Below are 20,428 nucleotides of genomic sequence, written 5' to 3'. Positions count from 1 at the left end.
TCGGACCCTCGATCCCTTCTTACCAACTCTGAGCTGAGCTCCTGTTTCATCCGCTGTTTGTCCCGGGAGTGCACAGCTGGGTCCCTAAGGTAACGCATCGCCTGGGAGATGAGCAGGTAGAAGCAGTTCTCCATGGTAAACATCAGGAGGGACCTGGGACAGGGCAGGGTTGGCACTGTGTAGAGGGATAAGCTGGCAGGTGCTAGGTGGTTTCTGAGCTAAGAGAATAGCCAGCCCATGTCTGCCCCAACCCCAGACCAAATTCTAGAAGGGCTTTCTTACTTCAGTGTTCTGGTCCCTTCTGCCTGTGTGCTGAGCCCCACAGCCTGAGTGAGGGGCTCCTTTTTCTTATCCAGCTGGAGGAAGAGAAACAAGAGTTAAAAAAAAAACACAGGGAACAGTGACAGCTTCAACTCTGGGAGCTTCCTATTTGGCAGGTCCTGCAATCTTACCAGTTAATCATTTAAACCTCACGATAATTCTCAACAGAGTTAGGTTCCATCATACTCCTTTCATGATGAGGAACTAGCTTGGAAGGGGAAGGCTAGGTAAACGTGCCCAAGTCAAGGGTAGGAAGTGGTAAACTGGGAGGAAGATGTGGGTGAAGGGGCCAGACAGCACCAAACTCACCTCTCCGAGCATGTTTAGGGCCACATTCACTGTGGCCAGAAGGGTTCCAAAAGAGGGGGCCACTTCAGAGTCAAAGGTGGGAGTGGTGAAGCTCAGGGCAAACAGGAAGTTGTATTCAGCAAGGTCCAGGGACTACAAGGCAAGACCAGAGCATTCTAGGGCCCAGCTAGGACCCCAGACAGCTCTCAAGAGAGCAGGGCACAGCCAAGCTTTCAGATCACTGGGGGAGGCTGCTGGTGCAGCACAGATGGTGCTGGTACCTGATCCAACAGGATCTGGCAGACGTCCGGGGTGAAGTGGCGCAGGGCCGCCAAGGTCCTGCTGAGGATCTTGAGGAGGCCATACTGGACCACGTGTAAGGCTCGCTGCTCCGAAGCCTCTGTGTCAGCAGTGGGCTGCTTGGAGGAGGAGGAGGGGACAGCAGGGGCAGCTGTGGGTGGCCGCTGAACTCGGGGAGCAACAGCTGAGGGGACACCATCCCCATTTTTGTTCTGGAAGAGACAGAAGTGGAGGTGGAGCACAGAAGCTGGGGTGAGGCACTCCAGGCAGCCAGGGGGGCGGGGGAGGTACCTGCAGGTAGTGCTGCAGCATCTTCCGGCTGTGCAGGAGGGAGGTGCAGGCCTGGCACAGGTAACCCAGGTTGACCTGTGGCAAACATGGGAGGCTGAGGGGCTTCTCCTGGCAGCAGCCCCAGCCAAGGGACTAGATCAACCACACAGGTCTCTACAGACCACTGTGCTCCCGACTCACTGAGCACCTGCCCTCTGGGACCACTCTCGCCGGGATGGTTTCCCAGGGACCTAACTAAAGACCTGGCCCAGTATCAGTCCTCAGTCAGGAAATAAGGTGGGGATTACTTCCCCTTTTACAGAAGCAGAAAAAGGCTGAGAGAGAGGTGAAGGGAGTTGGCCAAGGTCACAACCAAAGACAGACGCCTGCCTGTCGGACTCCAGAGTCTGTTCTTTCCCTGCCGTGCTCTCTGGCTGCGTCCCAGCTTCAGGCCTGTTTCTAAAGGGTCTGACCGATAAAGCCCAGGCTTTTAACCTACAAGGCTGCCATATGCCAGGAGGGAAACATTTAACTCCAGAGAAAGCAGCATGAAACCAAATCTTGTGCTCCCTAAGCCAAATTCCCTGCAGGCGCCCCAGAGAATGCCCATCACACCCTGGCATTTCCCCAGGTCCCTCCAAGAACCCGGGCCTGAGCCCCACCTGCACATCTCGCAGGAGCTGAGGCAGGTGGAAATGCCACTCCTTCATGAAGCTGGAGAGCTGCAGAATGAAGCCCACCGTGTGGTCTGCCTCCTCCAAGCACGCCAGACTCTGCACCGTCCTCACCGCGTTGAGGCACTGGGAGGGGAGAGAAAAGAAGGATGGGGTGAGCCAGGGACCTGACACACCTGTCCTGCCCTCCTGTGGGGAGGACAGGTTCTGGGCACACAAACTGAAATGGCAGTACAACAGGTGGTTTGGTGTTCCGACAAGAGGTTCCATCTGAGCTGATCCCAAACTGTTTGCTTCACTTGGCAGAGCAGCTACATGAGTTGGCCAATTAGCCAGCAGTCCTTAGAGCTCAGAAATGGGGGCAATGGCCCAGCCCAGGTGGCTCAGTGGTTGAGTACTGACCTATGAACCAGGAGGTGATGGTTCATTCCTGGACAGGGCACATGCTCCATTCCCAGTGGGGCAACATACGGGAGGCAGCCGATCAATGTTTATCTCTCCTTGATGTTTCTATCCCTCTCCCTTCCTCTTTCTAATAAAAGTCAATAAAAAAAAATTTTTTTTAAAGAAATGGGGAAATGACACCCCTTAATTACCAAGCCTCAAGCCCTGAATAGCCCAGACCCCTGTAAGCCCCAAACCCCATGCCTGGCAGCTCCTCACTTGTAAGGTCCGCTCCTGGTGAACACCCACGAAGTCCAGAGCCTCGGTCAAGAAGTTGTAGCGCAGGGTTTTGAGGAGCCGTTCCATCAAAGACATGGATAGGCGATAGACCCCTGGCCAAGAGGGGGCATCGAGGGATTTCCGAGAGGTGCTGGGTGTCTAAGACACAAATGAAAGACACAATCAGGACGTGGCGCCAATGAATCTGGCTGACAGGTACAGCAGGGCCTCAATGCAGCATAGATACTAAGGCAGTCTGGTTGCTTAGAAAAGGAAACCTCTGGAATGGGCATGGTCACTGCCTGGCGACCAGCAGGACCACAGAGAGTCTGAGGCCAGCAGTGACAAAGAGCACTAGGCAGAAATGCAAGAATACTTAGTTCTAGACTCGGGTCTGCCACTAACCAGCTGTGTGAGCTGCTCTTGCAGGCAGTAAGAGTGGGGTGGGGAGGGTTCCAGTCCATCAGTACAGTAAGTACATAAACCACTGGAGAGAGCAACTTCTGGGGCAAGTGAAGGGGGCTGCGGGCGTGCTTTTCCCCTGGAAGTGCAGTCTGGCAGTGGCCTGGCAGGCCACTGGGACTCACCTGCACTGTCCCGTTGGTGCTGAGCTGGTACACACTCAGGAGGGGCAAACAGATGCTCTGGGTGATGCCAGCTCCAGCCACTGCTGCGGCTCCCTGGGAGAGAATGACATGGAATGAGATGGGACCTGTCCCTGCAGCCAACCCCCCAGGGACCAGGGGAGCTCTCCGAGTAGACCAGAGCTTCTGGGAGAATGAGACAGCGCCAGAACCCACTCAGCACCAACAAGGAGGCTCCGTCCTGCCTCGTGCTTGCCGCCTACCTGCTGGGTGCGAGCCAGGGTGAGGAGCAGGTGCAAAGCTGCCTCGGTGAAATGCAGGTTCTGCTTCAGGCGAAGGCTCACCTCCAGGGTGGTAAAGAGCGTTGGCAGGATGGGAAGCCTGCGGGTCACCTGCAGCCATGAGTCACCATCCTCATCTACCTCACACAGCTCCTTGGCCAGGTGCAGGCCCAGGACACACACCTGCTGGGGCCCAGAGGTAAAGATGAATAGAAGAGAAGGAGCAGTGCAGGGGAAGGAAGAGGAGGAGGAGGAGAGGACAGCCAGCCTGCACCTGCCCATACACCTTTTAAGCAAGCTGGACTGGAACACAATTCACTATTTCTCCCAACCCTGCTCTGCTCCCACACCCACCTCTCAGGGACCGGCAACCCCACCCACACTAATAAGCCATCCCTAGACTGACAGAACTACCCATGACTTCTTCCCCCATCACCCAAACTGCCTCAGCTGTGCTGGTGCTACTTCCTGTCCCACATCTGCCCACTCCATCCAACTGTGATAAGTCAAAGTGACCTCCCCTCTCTGCACTACTGCAATTACCCCCTAAGTGGTCCTGCTTCCTCCTCTCTGGACCCTCCCAAAACAATTCTTCCACCAGAGTTTTTTCAAACATTTTTTACCATGACTGCAGTAATAAATACCTTTAGACTGTGCCCTGGTATACACATACTTATATATTTCCATTTAACAGTATTCTGACCTTATATTCTGTAAAGCACGCTAATATTTTCTTTTACATCATTAAAAAAAAAAAAAATGCTGGTCTTTACTAAATGAGCTCATTTCAAGACCCAGCAATAGGTCATGACCCACAGCTTGAAAAACAGTTTGCTACTGCATCCATAGTGATCTTTCTTAGATAAAAATCTCATCACTTCTCACCCTTGCTTTACAAGCCTGTTAAACTGGTTCTTATTCCACCGAGGACCCAGAATAAAAACCGTGACGCTTCCAGTCATCTAGCCCCCAACTCTGCAGGCCTTACTTCATCTCTGCTCACAACAGCCTGCTTTAGGTCACTGCTGAAACGGTGCTTTCTCGCCGAGTCTCTAGATTGGTGAGAACCACACGCTGTACATTCTCCCTGTATTGTTCCCCTGCTGGACTTGCCACATGGAATTCTAACATTTCTTTGCATAGTCTGAAATTTATTAACTTTCTCACCAGACTGAACTCTGTAAGTGCAGCGACTGTCTTGTTCACTAATCACATGTAGGGCCTAGCAGTTCATATTTGTTGGGTGCATGTGGAAAGGATAGACAGCTTCCCATCACGCCCTCACCCCATCACGCTGGTCCTTGTGCCGGGGCCGAGAGCAGTCATCAGTCTCCATGCTGTCCTTGTCCTCCATGGCGCTGCCCGATGCCAGACTGTGGCGGGTCTGGTCAAAGAGCGCAATCACCTCTTCTTGGAGGGTTTCACAGACGTTAAGCACTAGCTGAGAGTACTGGGGGATGTCACTCACTGCAAAGCGACAGGGAAGAACACTGTCACATTCACCATTCACCTCTCACTGAACACCAAAGCTTTCTTCCCAGGCAGATAGCTGGGAATAGAGTACGGTGCAAGAGGGAGAGTTATCTGTCCCAAGAGAGGGAAGGAGAAACAGGTGGAGAAGAAAAATAATTTCCCCAAAGACCAGAGTTCCAAGACTGAAAATTCAACCCCCACAGGAGGAACATCTGGCTCTATGCGAGAGTGGCCTGGCTGCCAGCAGGGATGGGAGACCGCTACTGCCACCGCCTCTGCCCCTCACCTCTCATCTCCTTCATCTGCAGCACAGTGATGAATGCTGAGAACACCTTGGCCTTGGTCTTCTCCATGAGCTGCCGGTCTGCATGCAGCACTCCCTCCAGGATCTCTGTCAAGGGTGCAAGAATCTCATCCCCAGGACTTAACTCTCTAGAAATAATATGGGGTCGAGAGGGAGAGGAAAACACAGCTCACAGAAAGGCCACAACTGCCTTTGCTCCAACTCGGGATGCCCACTGGGCAGTCGGCTGTCGGTCCCGTTGCATGAGGAAAGCTAGCCCATTTCATACCCATTTTCTCCCTTCAGGAAGGCAAAGGGTCAGTAAAGAGGATCGAGCAGGCCCCGATGAGGCAGCCCTGCCCGCAGGCCGCCTCTCCCAACAGCCCTCACCTCTTCCACTGCCGCAGGAGGATCAGCAGCAGCGTGCACATCATGGAGCCGAGGCGGAGGCAGTTCACTGAGGCTGGGACCAGGAGCTGAGGAAAGACAGCAGACAGGTGGAAGCCAGGCTTCCTAGGGGCTGGTCCAGCCAGAAGATTCCAGCTCTGTCCACAGGGTACCTTTTGGACTCATGCTTTTCTTTCCCAGCAGTGAGCTACAGGGGCTGGGACATGGGGAGAGGCTAGGGGCTGGCTCAGCACAGCAGAGCTTGGCCTCCCCACCGCAGCCTCAGGCCTCCCAGGCCAACTGAGCCCTTTGACCTGACCACTTGGGCGACTGCTGACGCGTGAGCTCCTATTTGACCTCGGAGACCTTGTCTCGGGAAGGAACATGAAATCTCCCAGACACACTTACCAACGCTTTGGTCCCATCAAGCACATCAAGAAAGAGCTGGCGACGCACTGCAGAGTCGGTCAGGTGCAGTATCTCTGCCTGCAAAGGACAGAAAAACATGTCAGTTGGGAAAATTTCCCCGACTTTAGAAGCCAAGAAATGTGGGGTCCTCTGTCAGGCAATTGTCACTGAGAAGTCAGTGTCTCCCTGATTGAAGTGGGGCTAAAGGCCCTGCCATTTCTTTGTCTGCCCTTAGATAAGGTCAGAATCCAGCCCAGCCGCACCCCTCCTCCTGATGACATCCTTCCTTTGCTCACCAGGGGTCCTCAAACTTTTTAAACAGGGGGCCAGTTCACTGTCCCTCAGACGGTTGGAGGGCTGGACTATAGTTCAAAATAAAAACTATGAACAAATTCCTATGCGCACTGCGGGCCCAGGACGAGTCAGCTGCTAAGCAGGACAGGCAGCGGCACCCGGCGGGCGGGCCGGATAAATGTCCTCGGCGGGCCGCATGTGGCCCGCAAGCCGTAGTTTGAGGACGCCTGGCTCAGACCCTTTGGGGCTGCCCGGTGCACTGGAAAGACCAACTCCTCAACAAGGCTTGGCAGGCCCCAGGGGACCTGCGCCAATGCTTCTGCATCACACCCACCTGTGTTCCCTCTATTCCAGCCCCAATGGCCTCCTTCCTTCTCTGTGAACACACACGCTCTTTCCCTCTTCTGGACCCTGGCGCGTGTGTCCATCTGCCTAGACGGCTCTCTTCCACAAGCTCTCCACCCGGAAGAGTCCTTCGCACCTTCAGGTCTCAAACTGGACATCGCCTGACTATGCCTATCCTACTCTGGCTTCACTACCATAGTCTCCTGATAATTTCCCTCGCAGTGAATTATCACAATCTGAAACTTTCTTCATGAGTTTGTTGACAATTTGCCTCCCTCTCAGGACCCTCTCCATGAGATCAAAGACTTTATCTGCCTTGTTCAGTGCTGTAGCCCTGATGCCTGGCACATGGGCAGGCATCCCAATAACATCCACTCAGTGAATGAGCGAATCATCAATATCCTGGACTTAACCAGATAGGTTTCCTAGGAGGGGAAAAGAATGGAGGGATTTTCCAAGAATAATTAAAGAACTACTGCCTAGCTAGGGTCTAAAAGGCAGGTGACACAGAGGTTATATCCAGGAGCAAATCAATTACTCCCCCAAGATGGCTGAGCTTTTGGTGGGTCTGCCGTCTCAGGGCTCCACAACCACTGTGCCACAGCAAAGGCCCAAGGTCATGGGCAGCGTGGCACTAAGTAAACAAGTCACAGATGTTCAGAGTATGCCTGAAACAAGGGGCACTTATCAAGCTGAAGCAATTAATGAAGTCAAGGAATTAATCTGGGTTCCCCAGGAAGAACAGTTCAACATCCAGTCCTTACTACATAGCATGAGGGTGTCAAGCAACTAAAAAATACCAAGAAAAAATGCAACCTCTTCTCAAATGTTAACTCTCTCTCTAAAAACCAAGTCTCAGCAGACACACTGTACAGAGACAATGCCTCTGTTCTTTTTCTAAGACCAGGAAATGCAGTTCTAGGACCAGTGAAAACAAACAGCTCTCTAGAGAGGCTGCTGCTGCAGCTGTGACAGCGACCTCACTAGTGAACAGACATTTATCTACTGTCCACAGGGCACACAGCACGAGACAATGCGTGTGCATGGGAGGCAGATGAAGGGAACCCCTAAGACCCACGCAAGGCTGCAAAGTCAGCTGCAGGAATCTTGATGAAATGACTGAAGGGATTTCAAATTACTTCTCTGCACTTTTCGTAAGGGCTTCTTTTCTAATATCATCAGATACCCCATATTAGCCCCCATTTTTTTACACAGAACCTGTTACATTTTAGCTCTCAGGGAAATACCCTGACTCACTCTTCATCCCAAGGGGCTGTTAACTACTAGGCACCCTGGCACATGGTTGCTAGGAAACCCAGTGAAAACTCGCCCCAAGAGGTTCTTACGTGACTGGTGGCAATGATGAGAAGCATCCTCCAGGCGGAGACCAGCATCTGATACTCGACCCAGGAGGTGCAGCTGCTGCCCTCCGTGTCGGCTGTGTGACCCGCCAAGGACTTGACATACCCTGACCAGTAGGCAAAGCGTTGCTCACTGGAAAACTTCTTGAGTGTATCTTTTAGTGAGCGGTCTAGTGAGCCCCTGGAGTGTCAAGAAAACACAAAACCTACCATGAGGTTTAGAAAGGAGATGGGAATGTGATGGGCACAGACCCTTGATGAGGCAGAGAAAGCAACCTCACATGGGCTAAGGCAGACGGCTCCGGATCCCTCCAATGTGTGGGGCTCATGCTTCTTGCTTAACAAAATGGGTTAGGCTGAGGCCTTTTCCAGGATTGCTCCTCCATAAAATCCCGAGCTCATGGAGTCTGCTTCACAAGAACTCTTTCTGATAATCATAAATGCCATCAATGGACTGGCCAGGGACACAGCTCATAAATGGCCCCAAACCAGTTCTCTCCTGACTCGGCTTGTACAGCCATGCACCCAGTGGTAGGCCACCGTGATCCCCCTCCCAAACCTGTAATTAAACTCTCAAAAGGGGAAAGGACTCACTTAACTACATAGTATATCTCCAAGCATATTATCTTCATGATTAGGGCACAGGTTTCCAGGATGCTGGGCTGTGGAGGGGAAGAGCAGAGCAGACACCAATCACAAGGCGATCGATCCTCTTCCCTGGTGCCCCCCACAAAGGAACCTATTCCCTATTGCATGTGAATGGGCATCTGACTTGCAGGAGCAGAAGCCTCAGGTCCACAGCGTCTCCAAGTACGTGGAGAAGACCACGGAGCCATCAACACCGAGCAGGGCATGCCACTTTCCTTCCCAAAGCAAGACATCAAAGGGAGAGGAAGCAAGCACTTCTCTGAGAAAGAAGTTTCTAGTGAAGAAAGCACGCTGGTTGTTTACTCAAGGGAGGTATCCCTTTCTAAGCTCAGTCTCCACAGCCCAGCCTTTCCTCCCAGGAACTCAGTCACTGCCCACCTTCCCCACAGCTTACCTCAGATGTTTCTGAGGGAGGAGAAAGGGTTCCGAACAGTGGACTTGTCAAATTCTCCCAAAACTTGGGTCTGAAAAGAAAATACACGTTGTAAATCACACTTTCTCCCACGTAGACCTTTCCCCGTCCCCCACCTCCCTTTAGTGGTTACTTCCTGTTTTTCCAGGCCCAGTTCTAACAACGTGTCTCAAAGGTCACTGCTCCTACCGAAATGTAAAGGGCTCCACAGATAGAGTGTGATTTTCTGTAGGTTTTCCTCTTCAGAAACACAAGTGTACATTACAGAGTTGACCAGTAAGAACTCTCAGGGTTCACTCCACTGTCCATTTCTGACAGCCCCACAAAGAAGCGAGCGAGGAGGGCAAGCAGGACACAGACTCCCACGTTTAGCCATTTTAAACTCCCTTTCCTTTGTGCAAACGGGGTCCAAGACATAAGATGTGTCATTCCGTTCACTGCTCAAGCAAGCCACACTCATCTGAATCTACTGTTTCTCAAGAACAAAGGGTTTGGGGGTTGGCAGAAGGCAGGAACTAACGTTAACACATCTTTACCTTAGAGCAAACACGACGCCTGCTGGTGGCAGCGTTAAAAAGAACAGCTAAAAGTGACACTCCCATTCAGAGACCCAGGCACTGATATGCTCAAAGATCCTTCACAATAAATTGCTAAGATAGAAGCTATTGTTGCCCCATCTCACAGACAAGGACCAGAGCTCTGGAAGAGTCAGACCTACTTGGTCCTGAGAACCAGCATGGCACTGTCCCGCCGGTCCTGCCACAGGGCATGCAGAAAGGCGATGGCTGCACGGTGCAGCAGGGGCGGGCACCAGTAGCGATCCTGCTGCTGGGAGTCAATCAGCTCCAGGACCGCATGGAGACAGCTCCACACCCCAAGGCTGAACTCCTGCAAGGGGGGGGGGGAGGGGGGAGAGTTCAGGGCCACAGCCACTACCACTAACTGCACACACAGAGCCCGGCACCCACCTCCCAGGGAGCCGTCCCCCAGCTTCGCCCAAGGTGCAGGCTCACCTTGGAGCCATCACTGCCATCCTTCACCTCCAGATTCAGAAACAGTTCAATGAGGCCTGGCTGAGTCTCTACTGCAACCGTGAGGAATTCCAGGATCATGACTTTGATGCGCATGTCCTCAATCTTGCTCTGCAATCGTGTCAGGAAAGCGTCGCGAATGGCAGCCGCATCATTGCCCAAGCAGGCATACACTGACATCGGGGCCACCTGGTGGAGACCGGGACACACAGGCTCAGAGCTCTACTTCCAGAAAAACCAACAGGCTCCTGCAGAAGGGTGCTGAGAATATCCAGGCATATACAGCTCTGGGTTAAAAGGGACATCACGCCAAACTACAGCACAAGATGCCCATCAAGTCACAGGAAAAATAGTAATCAACATATAAAGATGCACAACCTCTCTCATGATTAAATAAATGCAAAGTAAAAAGTAAGATAATATTGATTTGCCCACTAGCAAGGATTAAAAAAACACACATGAAAGCATATGGCAAAGATACAAGACTTCGTGTTAGGAGTATAAACTGTTACAATCCTTTTTGGAGGACTATTCGGAAATGACTAAAAATATTTAAATATTCACTGACATCCATCTAAGTTTTAGAAACTGTAAAAAAAGTTTACACAGTTCTGTGGATAATGTTTACTGCAGCACTGTTTATAGCAGTGAATGACAGAAACTAGCCCAAATGAATTAGGATGCATCCACTCTACAGCATACCAGGCAAGCATTAGGGAGAATGAAGTAGCTTCAAATGTGCCTGCATGGAAGACTGCAAGACATGGTGTTAAGTGAAGAAAGCCAGTTACAAACAGGGTGTGTAGGGGAATTCCACTTCTGAAAAGAGCAGAAGCACACACCCAACACACCCTTTACCATACAAGCACAGACAGCTCCGGGGCAGTGCATACCCACCTGCTCATAGGGGATCTGGAACGAGGGGTCAGAGGTACCTTAACTTTCTGTTACATTTATCTGTATCGTTTAAATAAATATTTAAAAATAAGCATATAAGACTGTTGTAATAAAACAAAAATACCCTCATAAAACACAATTTGTGTGTGTGTGGCTACTTCACTTTAAGTCAGAGAAGTCCAAGTTAGCTGCTTCTCTTGGGAGAAGGCAAGAGTGGTCACAAACACAAAGTCAGTTTTCTGGGGCTTTGGTTGGTTAAGTGGGATCCTACCGTGGCCAGACGTTTCAGCAGCTGGATGGCCAGACGTGGCAAAGCTGGGTCATGTTTGTGGTAGATGTATTTGGCAAGAACAGCAATGAGATTGTTCCCATGGGCACCTGAAGAAGCACAGGAAATATTTTAAACACCAACTGTGCCTGATTCAAGCTTTTAAGAGAGGGTGCTATTCATAAGGCTCATTCATATGTGAGGGAATTTACTCTCAAGTACTTGGAGGGCCAGAGCGAATCCAGTGGCCCTATCATTCTCTTTTTTTGCAGTAGCTAAGGCAGGATTTGGGGACAAACAGCTCAATGCAATTTATTAAGAGTAGGAAGAAATACATTTTCAAGAAAATAGGTAGTCTTTGATCAAATAGGCTAGAAAAAGACATCGCACTGAAGCACTGCACTGACATGCAAAAATATTAATGCCAATATGATACAGGTAGAATAGGTCTGAGACATTATCCCAATACCTACTTGAAAATGAGCAAACTGGGTCCTAAAGAATTAAATGAGTATTTAAAGTCAAAGAGTAATAACAGTCAATATTTTAACAGGAATTTCCATGTCTTTCATTATAATCTTATAAGGCAGACACTACTATTATCCCTCTTTCATAGACAAGAAACCTAAGGCAGAGATGTGTAATAATGTGCCCAGGGTCCCACAGTAGTTTGGAGCCACAATTTGAACCAAGGCAGCCTGACTGAACATGCGTTCTAATTATTCCGCCATCAGGAGGAGGGAGAAATGAAATATGATCCAGTCCTCTTATTTCTAAGTCCGGGATGGGAGCTGGTGATCATTCCCAAATTTCAAGGAATTAATCAGAAAATACTGTTGACCTCTAAAAACACAGCCTAAAAAGTACGTACTTATGGGCGGAAACATTGCTGATTGGAAGAGAAACACATACCATGTTGTGTGAGAGCCTGTTCCAGAGGGGACACCACATTAGAAGGAGGTTTCAGCCGAATCACATTGTTGGTGACGGAGAATGCCAGTTTCACTGTCTTGATCAGCAGCTGGCCCTGCCCCTGGCCCTCTGCCCCATCACTAGGGTGCCAAATGGAAACCAAAGTTGATTCAGGCAACATGACTTCATTCACAACATATGTGTTCTCATGAATTAGATTCCAACCATACCAACCATAATCCCAGAGTTCAAATAGCTTCTGCTAGAGGCCCCAGGCCAAACTAGGAGACAGGAGGGGCAATCAACTCCCTTTGCTACGTGCCAGTCTATACAGCACCACTAGGTTATATACAGGCCATGTCCTAGGAGAAATAAGGTTATCTTTAAAAAGCTACTACATGCCCTAACAGGTCTGGCTCAGTAGGTAGAGCGTCAGCTTGTGGACTAAAGGGTCCAGTGTTTGATTCCGGTCAATGGCACATGCCCGGGTTGCGGGCTCGATCCCCAGTCGGGGGTGTGCAGGAGACAGCCAATCAATAATTCTCTCACATCATTGATGTTTCTGTCTCTCTCTCCCTCTCCTTCCTCTCTGAAATCAATAAAATATTAAAAAATTAATTAATTAAAAAGCTACTGCGCGCTAACTTAAGCTGGAGTTCTTAGAACATGCAGGCACAAAAAGGTAAATGGAGGAAGGTGGGGAGGGAGCCCTACCTGCGGGGCTGAGCAGCCATCACCATGTCGATGGTGTCCACGCCGATGCCCATGATATTGACAACTGTCTGTCCTGCTTCTGTATAGGCCAGGCTACAGATGCAGAGGGACTGCAGGCTGGGGGTGTGGCTGGAAGACAGACACATTCTGAGTTACTAGGGAGCCACCACGTTTATTACGGGAAGAAAAAGCAATTGTCCAAACCTAAACAACTGGACATCAGTGATACAGATCAGCTCTTGGCCAGACGAAGGCACTCTGATCACTTTCTCTAAAGAGACTTGATCTTAAAGATCACCCCGAGAATCAATCTACTAAATGTCCATCAATTACTGGATATGTTTACTGAAATGAATAATGATTAATTCACACACTGGAATGCATGGAACCATTAAAATAAGACAGATCTATATGTAGTGGCATGGAAATAAAGTTACAGACCAGTTAGAATAAGCAGAGGAAGAAACCTAGAAGAATACACACTAGAAGGTAATAGTCATCTCTGGAAAACAGGTTTGGGAAGGGCACTTTGCACTAACTGAATATTTTCCAATGAATATGCATAATAACTTCTGGAAAGATAATAAAAAGTGATATGAGCAATGTGGGGAAAATGGGGCATATGTAATACTTTCAACAATAAATATTTAAAAAGAAAAAAAAGTGATTGATATAAGTGTGTATATAACAATATCATTAGGAACAATCTTGTTCCCAATTCATTTGTTCTTCTCTCTCAACAGGAAGAGTGAACAGTCCAGCGAAAAACAAATCAGAACCTCAAGAGATGGTTCTGGCTCAACCTGTGGAAGGCTGAGACGGCTCTGCACAGCAGAAGCCCATGCTTCCCCTGGTGACTGGCCGCATCCAAGACCACCACGCTCTAGCAATCACCCTTCATACCCGCTGTGGTCTGTCTCATGGCACAGGTTCAGTATCGCGTGGATCAGCTCCAGGATCAGGCAACCTAGACTCCGGGAAGACAGAGGAATGATGTGGCCTTGTGTGATGACCCTTATCCCCCAAAGAGAAAGATCTCCAGGGAGCCAGAAACTCCTCAGACCTTCCCTGCGCACACTGTCCTTACCAATCTGCTCTCTCACTCCGTGGGAGTTGTAGCGCCACTTGTGGTAGCTGGGAAGCATCTCCTTCAGCACGAACATGATGCAGGGCACCAGTCCTTGGCTCTGGGTACTACCAAGCTGTCCCTACAAGAAACCGTAGTGAGAGGGCTTATGCTATTTAAGGAAAATAACTTAATTATGGAGATTTAACTTCAAAACCATAGGTCCAAAGGAAATCTGGGTAAACCTGAGTCATTAGTGGGGAAAAAAAAATCAGAACACTCTAGTGCAATGAGTCCAAGCTGTAGGATTCTCTAGAACAGAGAAAAGGACTAAAAAGACAATGTGACACTGTCACAAAAGGCACCTGCATGTAGGAGAGCAATAAAGGCTAAATCTGGTCAGAAAGGACGTACCTTAAACATAAAGGCTATAGGACTGTCGATAATGGAGAATGCTCATTTCACTATGGTTGTCACCAGCCATCCCCCCAACCTCTATCTCACTCCATCACTGGAATACCAGAGAGGAGGTCTGATACTCAATATTCTTTGTCCTAATATTACTTGTTAACATCAGCTACCTTACTTTTAAAATGGGGATTTGGGGGACATCTTTAATACTTTCAACAATAAAGATTAAAAACATATAAATAAAAAATGAATTAAAATGGGGATTCTTTATATATAAACATCTATGTTTACATCCCTATCTTTATCTATAAAGGACTGTTGCTATCTTTTGAAGCATTCATTGGTTGATTCCTACAGGCAGGAAATGTGCCAAGTGCTTTTTACATATGGCCCTCTCAACAACTCCATGAGGTGGAGATCACTGATCATTCCTATTTCACAAAAACTGAGAAATTCTATACTTGCCCCAGGTTATGCAGCTAGTAAGTGCTCAACCTAACATGTAAACCTAACTCTCTCTGACTCCAAAATCCATGCTACACCAGTATTTTTCAAACTGAGTTGTCATCCATTAGTGCAGTGTTTTGAACCTTCTTCATTTCATGGCACACACAAATTACCAAAATTCTGCAGCACATCAAAAAATAATGTTTTGCCATTCTGGCAAAAAAAAAAGGGGGGGGGGGGAGAAACATCAGAACACTACAGTATAGTGCAATGAGTCCAATATAATTTTGATCGATTCATACTGGATGGCTACTATTGTGTTGGCTATTGTCATTAACTTGACAATTTAAGGAAAAAGAGGTCAGTGCCCCCAACTAAAAAGATAATACATGTTTTAAAATTCTTGCGGCCCACTGGTGTGTCATACGTAGCACACCAGTTGAAAATCACTGCATTAGTGGATGGTGAGATTACCTTCTTAGAAAATATCAAAGTGAGTCTTGTGTAGTAAGAGTAGTGTCATATGGTGAGTGCGGCTGGTGTGACCGAGCGTCAACCTATGAACCAAGAGATCGAGGTTCAATTCCCAGTCAGGGCACATGCCTAGGTTGTGGGTTCAATCCCTAGTGGGGGACGTGCAGGAGGCAGCCGATCATTCATTTTCTCTCTCATCATTGATGTTTCTTTCTCTCTCTCCCTTCTTCCTTCCTCTCTGAAATAATAAAAAGATATTAAAAAATAAAGAGCAGTGTCATATTGTGAAACTTGTTTTAAGAGTATATATATATACTGAGTGGCCAGATTATTATGATCTCTGAACGTATAATAATCTGGCCACTCAGTGTGTGTGTGTGTGTGCATACATATACATATATACATATACATATATACACACATATACATATACATATACATATACATATACATATATATATTAGAGGCCCGGTGCATGAATTCGAACTCCTGGTCGAGGGGACAATTTGCATATTAGCCTTTTATTATATAGGATATACAATGAGTGGCCAGATTATTATGCGCTCAGAGATCATAATAATCTGGCCACTCAGTGTATATACACATGGATTTATTGGAACGTGATATAAAATATACGTAGTAGCCGAAACCGGTTTGGCTCAGTTGATAGAGCGTCAGCCTGCAGACTGAAAGGTCCCAGGTTCGATTCCGGTCAAGGGCACGTACTTTGGTTGCGGGCACATCCCCAGTAGGAGGTGTGCAGGAGGCAGCTGATCGATGTTTCTCTCTCATCGACGTTTCTAACTCTCTATCCCTCTCCCTTCCTCTCTGTAGAATATCAATAAAATATATTTAAAAATATATATATACGTAGTACCTTGGGCTACAGTCAAAATAGCTTGACACTCAGTGTATTACACCAAACTGCTCCGAGGAATAAATAATTTAGATAAAGCACCTACTACAAAATCTGGCACACAGTAAATCCTCAGTACACACAAACTACTATCACCGTAACTTCAAGCCAACTGTTCTGCCTGCAGAAAAGTAGCAGGGCCAGGGAAATTATTCCAGATGATTCCATCTGACCAGATTTTACCTTGACAAGAGTGGTGATCAACCGGAGAAAGGCAATAGTGACCCCATACTCGCCCTGGGGCTGTTCACTATTCATCAAGAGGTTTCCGTACCCTCCAGCACTCATCCCCTCCGCACTGGCGAAAGACAGAGAGGCAGAGGGAAATAATGATGGGGAGATTTCAAGATTGCAAGACACTGTAATCACAGAACATTCTTATTATTGTTATATAGCTCGGGCATAAAATAGGAAAGCTCCGCAAAGGAATTAATCAAGTTTAGGCAATTTTATACCCAGGATAAACATTCAGAGCATATTTTATTGATATACAACCTTAAGAGGTTTAAAGTGAAAAATCAAATACACATCAGGAAAACATGATTGTCTTGTAAGCAAGAGAGCAAGGAGAGAATGCTCAGGTAGTAAGATGGATCTGTGCGTTAATAACTGGTCTATAGGAGAGCTGGAATATCCACGAAACAAGAAGAGTACAGAATGACTTGGGCTTAAGAAAGGGAAGCCAAGTCTCTGGATCCAGATACCCCTGGATTCTCTAGGTTGTAAAGTTAATTCCCATGAACTAAGGTGGCTGCTGCTGAATGAGAAATCTCTCTCTCTCTGGCTTTAAAGACTGTAGGACCATCAGTGCTGCCTCAGAGAAGAGGAGCCTCTGAGCCCCAAGTCCCACGGTCTCCGATGCCTTGTCCTTATTCATCCCTCCTATTTCCAGAGGGCTGAATAGCCAAGGAGCAAAGTAAACAGGCACAGAGAAGCTTCTTTAAAAGCTTCTGGTATGTCCATGGTGCTCCCAGGGAATACACTCTGCCCACCCTAAGACCTGGCTCACCTAATCATCTGACTCATGTTGGAGACCTGGTGGGCCATGAATGGTAAAAAGCCTGTGTGACGAAGATCAGTCCAGACCTGAGAAGGAAAAAGAAGAGTCAATGACCCTGTGTTCTCAGGTTCCAAGTGCAACATTTTGGGACTGCTCTGAAGAGTTGGTATCATACCTTTGCGGGGTTCCGGGCAGCCAAAACGGTCAAACAATTGACACAAGAAGCAATGACATCCACAGGGGGGGAGATGACTGTCGTTAACCTGGAGAACAGTACACTATACTCAGTAAAATGAGTAATAAACCCTGCTCCACCACAAATATTTTCCAGTTCTCTCTTCCCAAGGCCCTCCTCTCAGCAAGGATGTTGAAAGAGAACAGCACTCAGCTGGGAACATACCAGAGCTTCCCAGACAAATGTGTGTGGACCCCCGCGGGTGTGAGCAGACACTCACCGCTGCAGCAGCATGTAGATGCGGGAGGTGATGGGCAGGAGACAGTCTGCTATCGACAGATCTGTACTGATGACCTTATGGACCAGATCAATGATGGGTTTGACCCGCTGGCAGTGCTGAATCACATCTGAGGAAAAAGGAAGCCTGTGACCTTATGGAAAACAATTCCTTTAAGATCACTGAATCATCTCTGAGACCCAGATAAACAAATTACACCAGTCATAACCTGGATGATTCTGAACTTTGTTTTGAAATTCTCTGCCTATCCTCCAAATCCTCCAGGCATGTCCATTTTTCTTCCCTATAGCAGTGTCTCCCAGAGTGCCCTCACCTGCAGTGGAAACAACATGAAGCAGCATTTCAATCTCACAGGTAAAGAGGGTCCAGCTGCTATATGAGTATTCCCAGCGTACCAGGTAAGCCCTATCGTCCAGCATTACTTGGCCCACGGTGCCTTGAGGTATGCGAAGGTTGGTCTGACCCCCTAAGGAAGGAAGAGAAATTAGTCTAATATCTGAGGACACAACACGAAAGGGTACCTCCTATACCAGACACCAATATTTCATCACACAGGCTCTCTTCCTAGTACCTAACATTGCTACACATTTTTCCATTAATAAGAAAAAAGCCTCTTTTCATTTGGGGAAGCGAGTCTTTGCATGCGCCTAAAACAGCTGAGTGCACAGAATGGTATCACACTCACATGACTGTGGGAAGACCACCTTATGGGACCGTAGGTCACTGGCTAAGTTGGTGGTGGTGCCAGGATTAGAAGAGCAAGGCTGTTCCTTCTATATTTTGCTCCTTTGAGCACCTGAAATACACATAAGCTTACAAGTTTTAACTGGTCACTCTTACGCACTGCCAGTAGGAAAATAAATTGCTACAACCTTTTCTTACTATGTATTCAAAACTTTTAAATTATTTTTAAATATATTTTATTGATTTTTTACAGAGAGCAAGGGAGAGGGATAGAGAGAAACATCGATGAGAGAGAAACATCGATCAGCTGCCTCCTGCACACCTCCTACTGGGGATGTGCCCGCAACCAAGGTACATACCCTCGACCGGAATCGAACCTAGGACCTTTCAGTCTGCAGGCTCATGCTCTCTCCACTGAGCCAAACCAGTTAGGGCTAAATTATTTTTTAAATTGTGGTTAAAAAAAAAAAAAAAAAAAAAATATATATATATATATATATATATATATATATATATATATATATAAAATTTACCATTTTAAGCATTTGAAGTGTACAGTCCAGTGGCATTAAGTACATTCACACTGTTGTGCAACCATTGCCACAATTCATCTCCAAAACTTTTTTCATCTTGCAAAACTGAAACTCTGGCCGAAACCAGTTTGGCTCAGTGAATAGAGTGTCGGCCTGCGGACTGAAGGGTCCCGGGTTCGATTCTGGTCAAGGGCATGTACCTTGGTTGCGGGCACATCTCCAGTGGAAGGTGTGCAGGAGGCAGCTGATCGATGTTTCTCTCTCATCGATGTTTCTAACTCTCTATCCCTCTTCCTTCCTCTCTGTAAAAAATCAATAAAATATATTAAAAATATATATATATATATATATATATATATATTTAAAAAACAAAACAAAACTGAAACTCTGTCCCCATTAACTAATAATTCCCTATCCCTCCATCCCTCAACCCATCACCCATCATTCTATTTTCTGTCTGAATGAATTTCACTACTCTAAGTATCTCATATGAGTTGAATCGTATATTTGCCCTTTTGTGACTGTCTTATTCAGTTTGCATGTCTTCTAGGCTCACCCATGTTACAGCATGTATCAGAATTCCCTTCCTTTTTAAGGCTGAATAATATCCCAGTGTGTGTGTACATACACATATATACATATGTATACACACAGATACACATTTTTTTATCCATTTCATATGTTGGTGGACTTAGATCTTTACTATGTATACCCTTTTATCCAACAATCCCAATGTATTCTATGTACTAAAAATAAAAGCACCAGTTTATAAAGGTTTATGTGCCAAATGCAGCATTGTTTTTGGTGGCAAAAATGTGACACAATCTAAATGTCCTTTAGAAGGAGAAAAATAAAAAATTATGGAACATCAAAAATAATTATGTAGTTACTGAAAAAAAGTCAGATCCATCTGTAATAAGATCAGCTTGCAGAATGAATTTGTGAGTATACAGAAACATGTAAGAGGACACGGTAAACTCTTAACATTGATTCTCTAACGGAGGAAGTTCTGGAGAGAAAGAAACTTTTTAAAATGTATCTCTGCATCTTTTTTACCTTGTTACAATAAACATCATTATTTTTTATGCATGCATTATTTATTTTTTTTTTAAATATATTTTATTGATTTTTTACAGAGTGAAGGGAGGGGGACAGAGAGTCAGAAACATCGATGAGAGAGAAACATCCATCAGCTGCCTCCTGCACACCCCCCACTAGGGATGTGCCCACATCCAAGGCACATGCCCCCGACCGGAATCGAACCTGGGACCCTTGAGTCCACAGGCCGACGCTCTATCCACTGAGCCAAACCGATTAGGGCTGCATTATTTTTTAATGCATATTGCAGTCAAGGTGCATTTTTCTCTCTAAAAATTAGTAAATTTTTTTTTTTCAAAAAAAAAGGGAAGAAAAAGAGGTTACTAAACCAAGGTCTCTTTATCTTACCAAGTGGGTAAAGGAGTTTGGGTGTTTGCCTCCGCCAGAGAGTTCCATCTTCATGGGAGATCACATCATGGGGCTTATGCTTATAAAGCTCATTGTAGAAAGACATTTTATCCAAGAAACTATATACCTGCCAACATGCAGAAAAAAAAATAAACAAACAGCCA

The 20,428-nt window shown here is 47.1% G+C and overlaps 1 protein-coding gene across 2 annotated transcripts in view; it reads right to left on the bottom strand.

Moving 5' to 3' along the window:
• NUP188 (nucleoporin 188) overlaps positions 1-20,428 on the bottom strand; it is a 44,817-nt gene that overhangs the window by 671 nt on the left and 23,718 nt on the right. For both annotated transcript variants that reach the window (XM_080669618.1, XM_080669619.1), the window contains 29 exons: positions 20,265-20,391; positions 17,915-18,067; positions 17,584-17,710; positions 17,304-17,391; positions 17,138-17,214; positions 16,312-16,426; positions 13,902-14,022; positions 13,718-13,781; positions 12,815-12,943; positions 12,101-12,240; positions 11,192-11,298; positions 10,006-10,212; positions 9,711-9,880; positions 8,975-9,044; positions 8,527-8,594; positions 7,918-8,113; positions 5,933-6,010; positions 5,528-5,613; positions 5,141-5,286; positions 4,667-4,848; positions 3,364-3,564; positions 3,104-3,196; positions 2,517-2,675; positions 1,842-1,979; positions 1,201-1,275; positions 891-1,121; positions 631-762; positions 283-356; positions 24-153 (listed from right to left, as the gene is read on the bottom strand). In XM_080669618.1, the coding sequence (XP_080525744.1) occupies positions 24-153; positions 283-356; positions 631-762; positions 891-1,121; positions 1,201-1,275; positions 1,842-1,979; positions 2,517-2,675; positions 3,104-3,196; positions 3,364-3,564; positions 4,667-4,848; positions 5,141-5,286; positions 5,528-5,613; positions 5,933-6,010; positions 7,918-8,113; positions 8,527-8,594; positions 8,975-9,044; positions 9,711-9,880; positions 10,006-10,212; positions 11,192-11,298; positions 12,101-12,240; positions 12,815-12,943; positions 13,718-13,781; positions 13,902-14,022; positions 16,312-16,426; positions 17,138-17,214; positions 17,304-17,391; positions 17,584-17,710; positions 17,915-18,067; positions 20,265-20,391 (3,684 nt within the window). The remainder of the gene's footprint in view (positions 1-23; positions 154-282; positions 357-630; positions 763-890; positions 1,122-1,200; positions 1,276-1,841; positions 1,980-2,516; positions 2,676-3,103; positions 3,197-3,363; positions 3,565-4,666; positions 4,849-5,140; positions 5,287-5,527; positions 5,614-5,932; positions 6,011-7,917; positions 8,114-8,526; positions 8,595-8,974; positions 9,045-9,710; positions 9,881-10,005; positions 10,213-11,191; positions 11,299-12,100; positions 12,241-12,814; positions 12,944-13,717; positions 13,782-13,901; positions 14,023-16,311; positions 16,427-17,137; positions 17,215-17,303; positions 17,392-17,583; positions 17,711-17,914; positions 18,068-20,264; positions 20,392-20,428) is intronic.

Source organism: Plecotus auritus (genome assembly GCF_963455305.1).
Source record: "Plecotus auritus genome assembly, chromosome: 5".
NCBI lineage: Eukaryota > Metazoa > Chordata > Mammalia > Chiroptera > Vespertilionidae > Plecotus > Plecotus auritus.
Note: the sequence above shows the minus strand (reverse complement) of the source record. Positions and strands in the feature narration are given on the sequence as shown.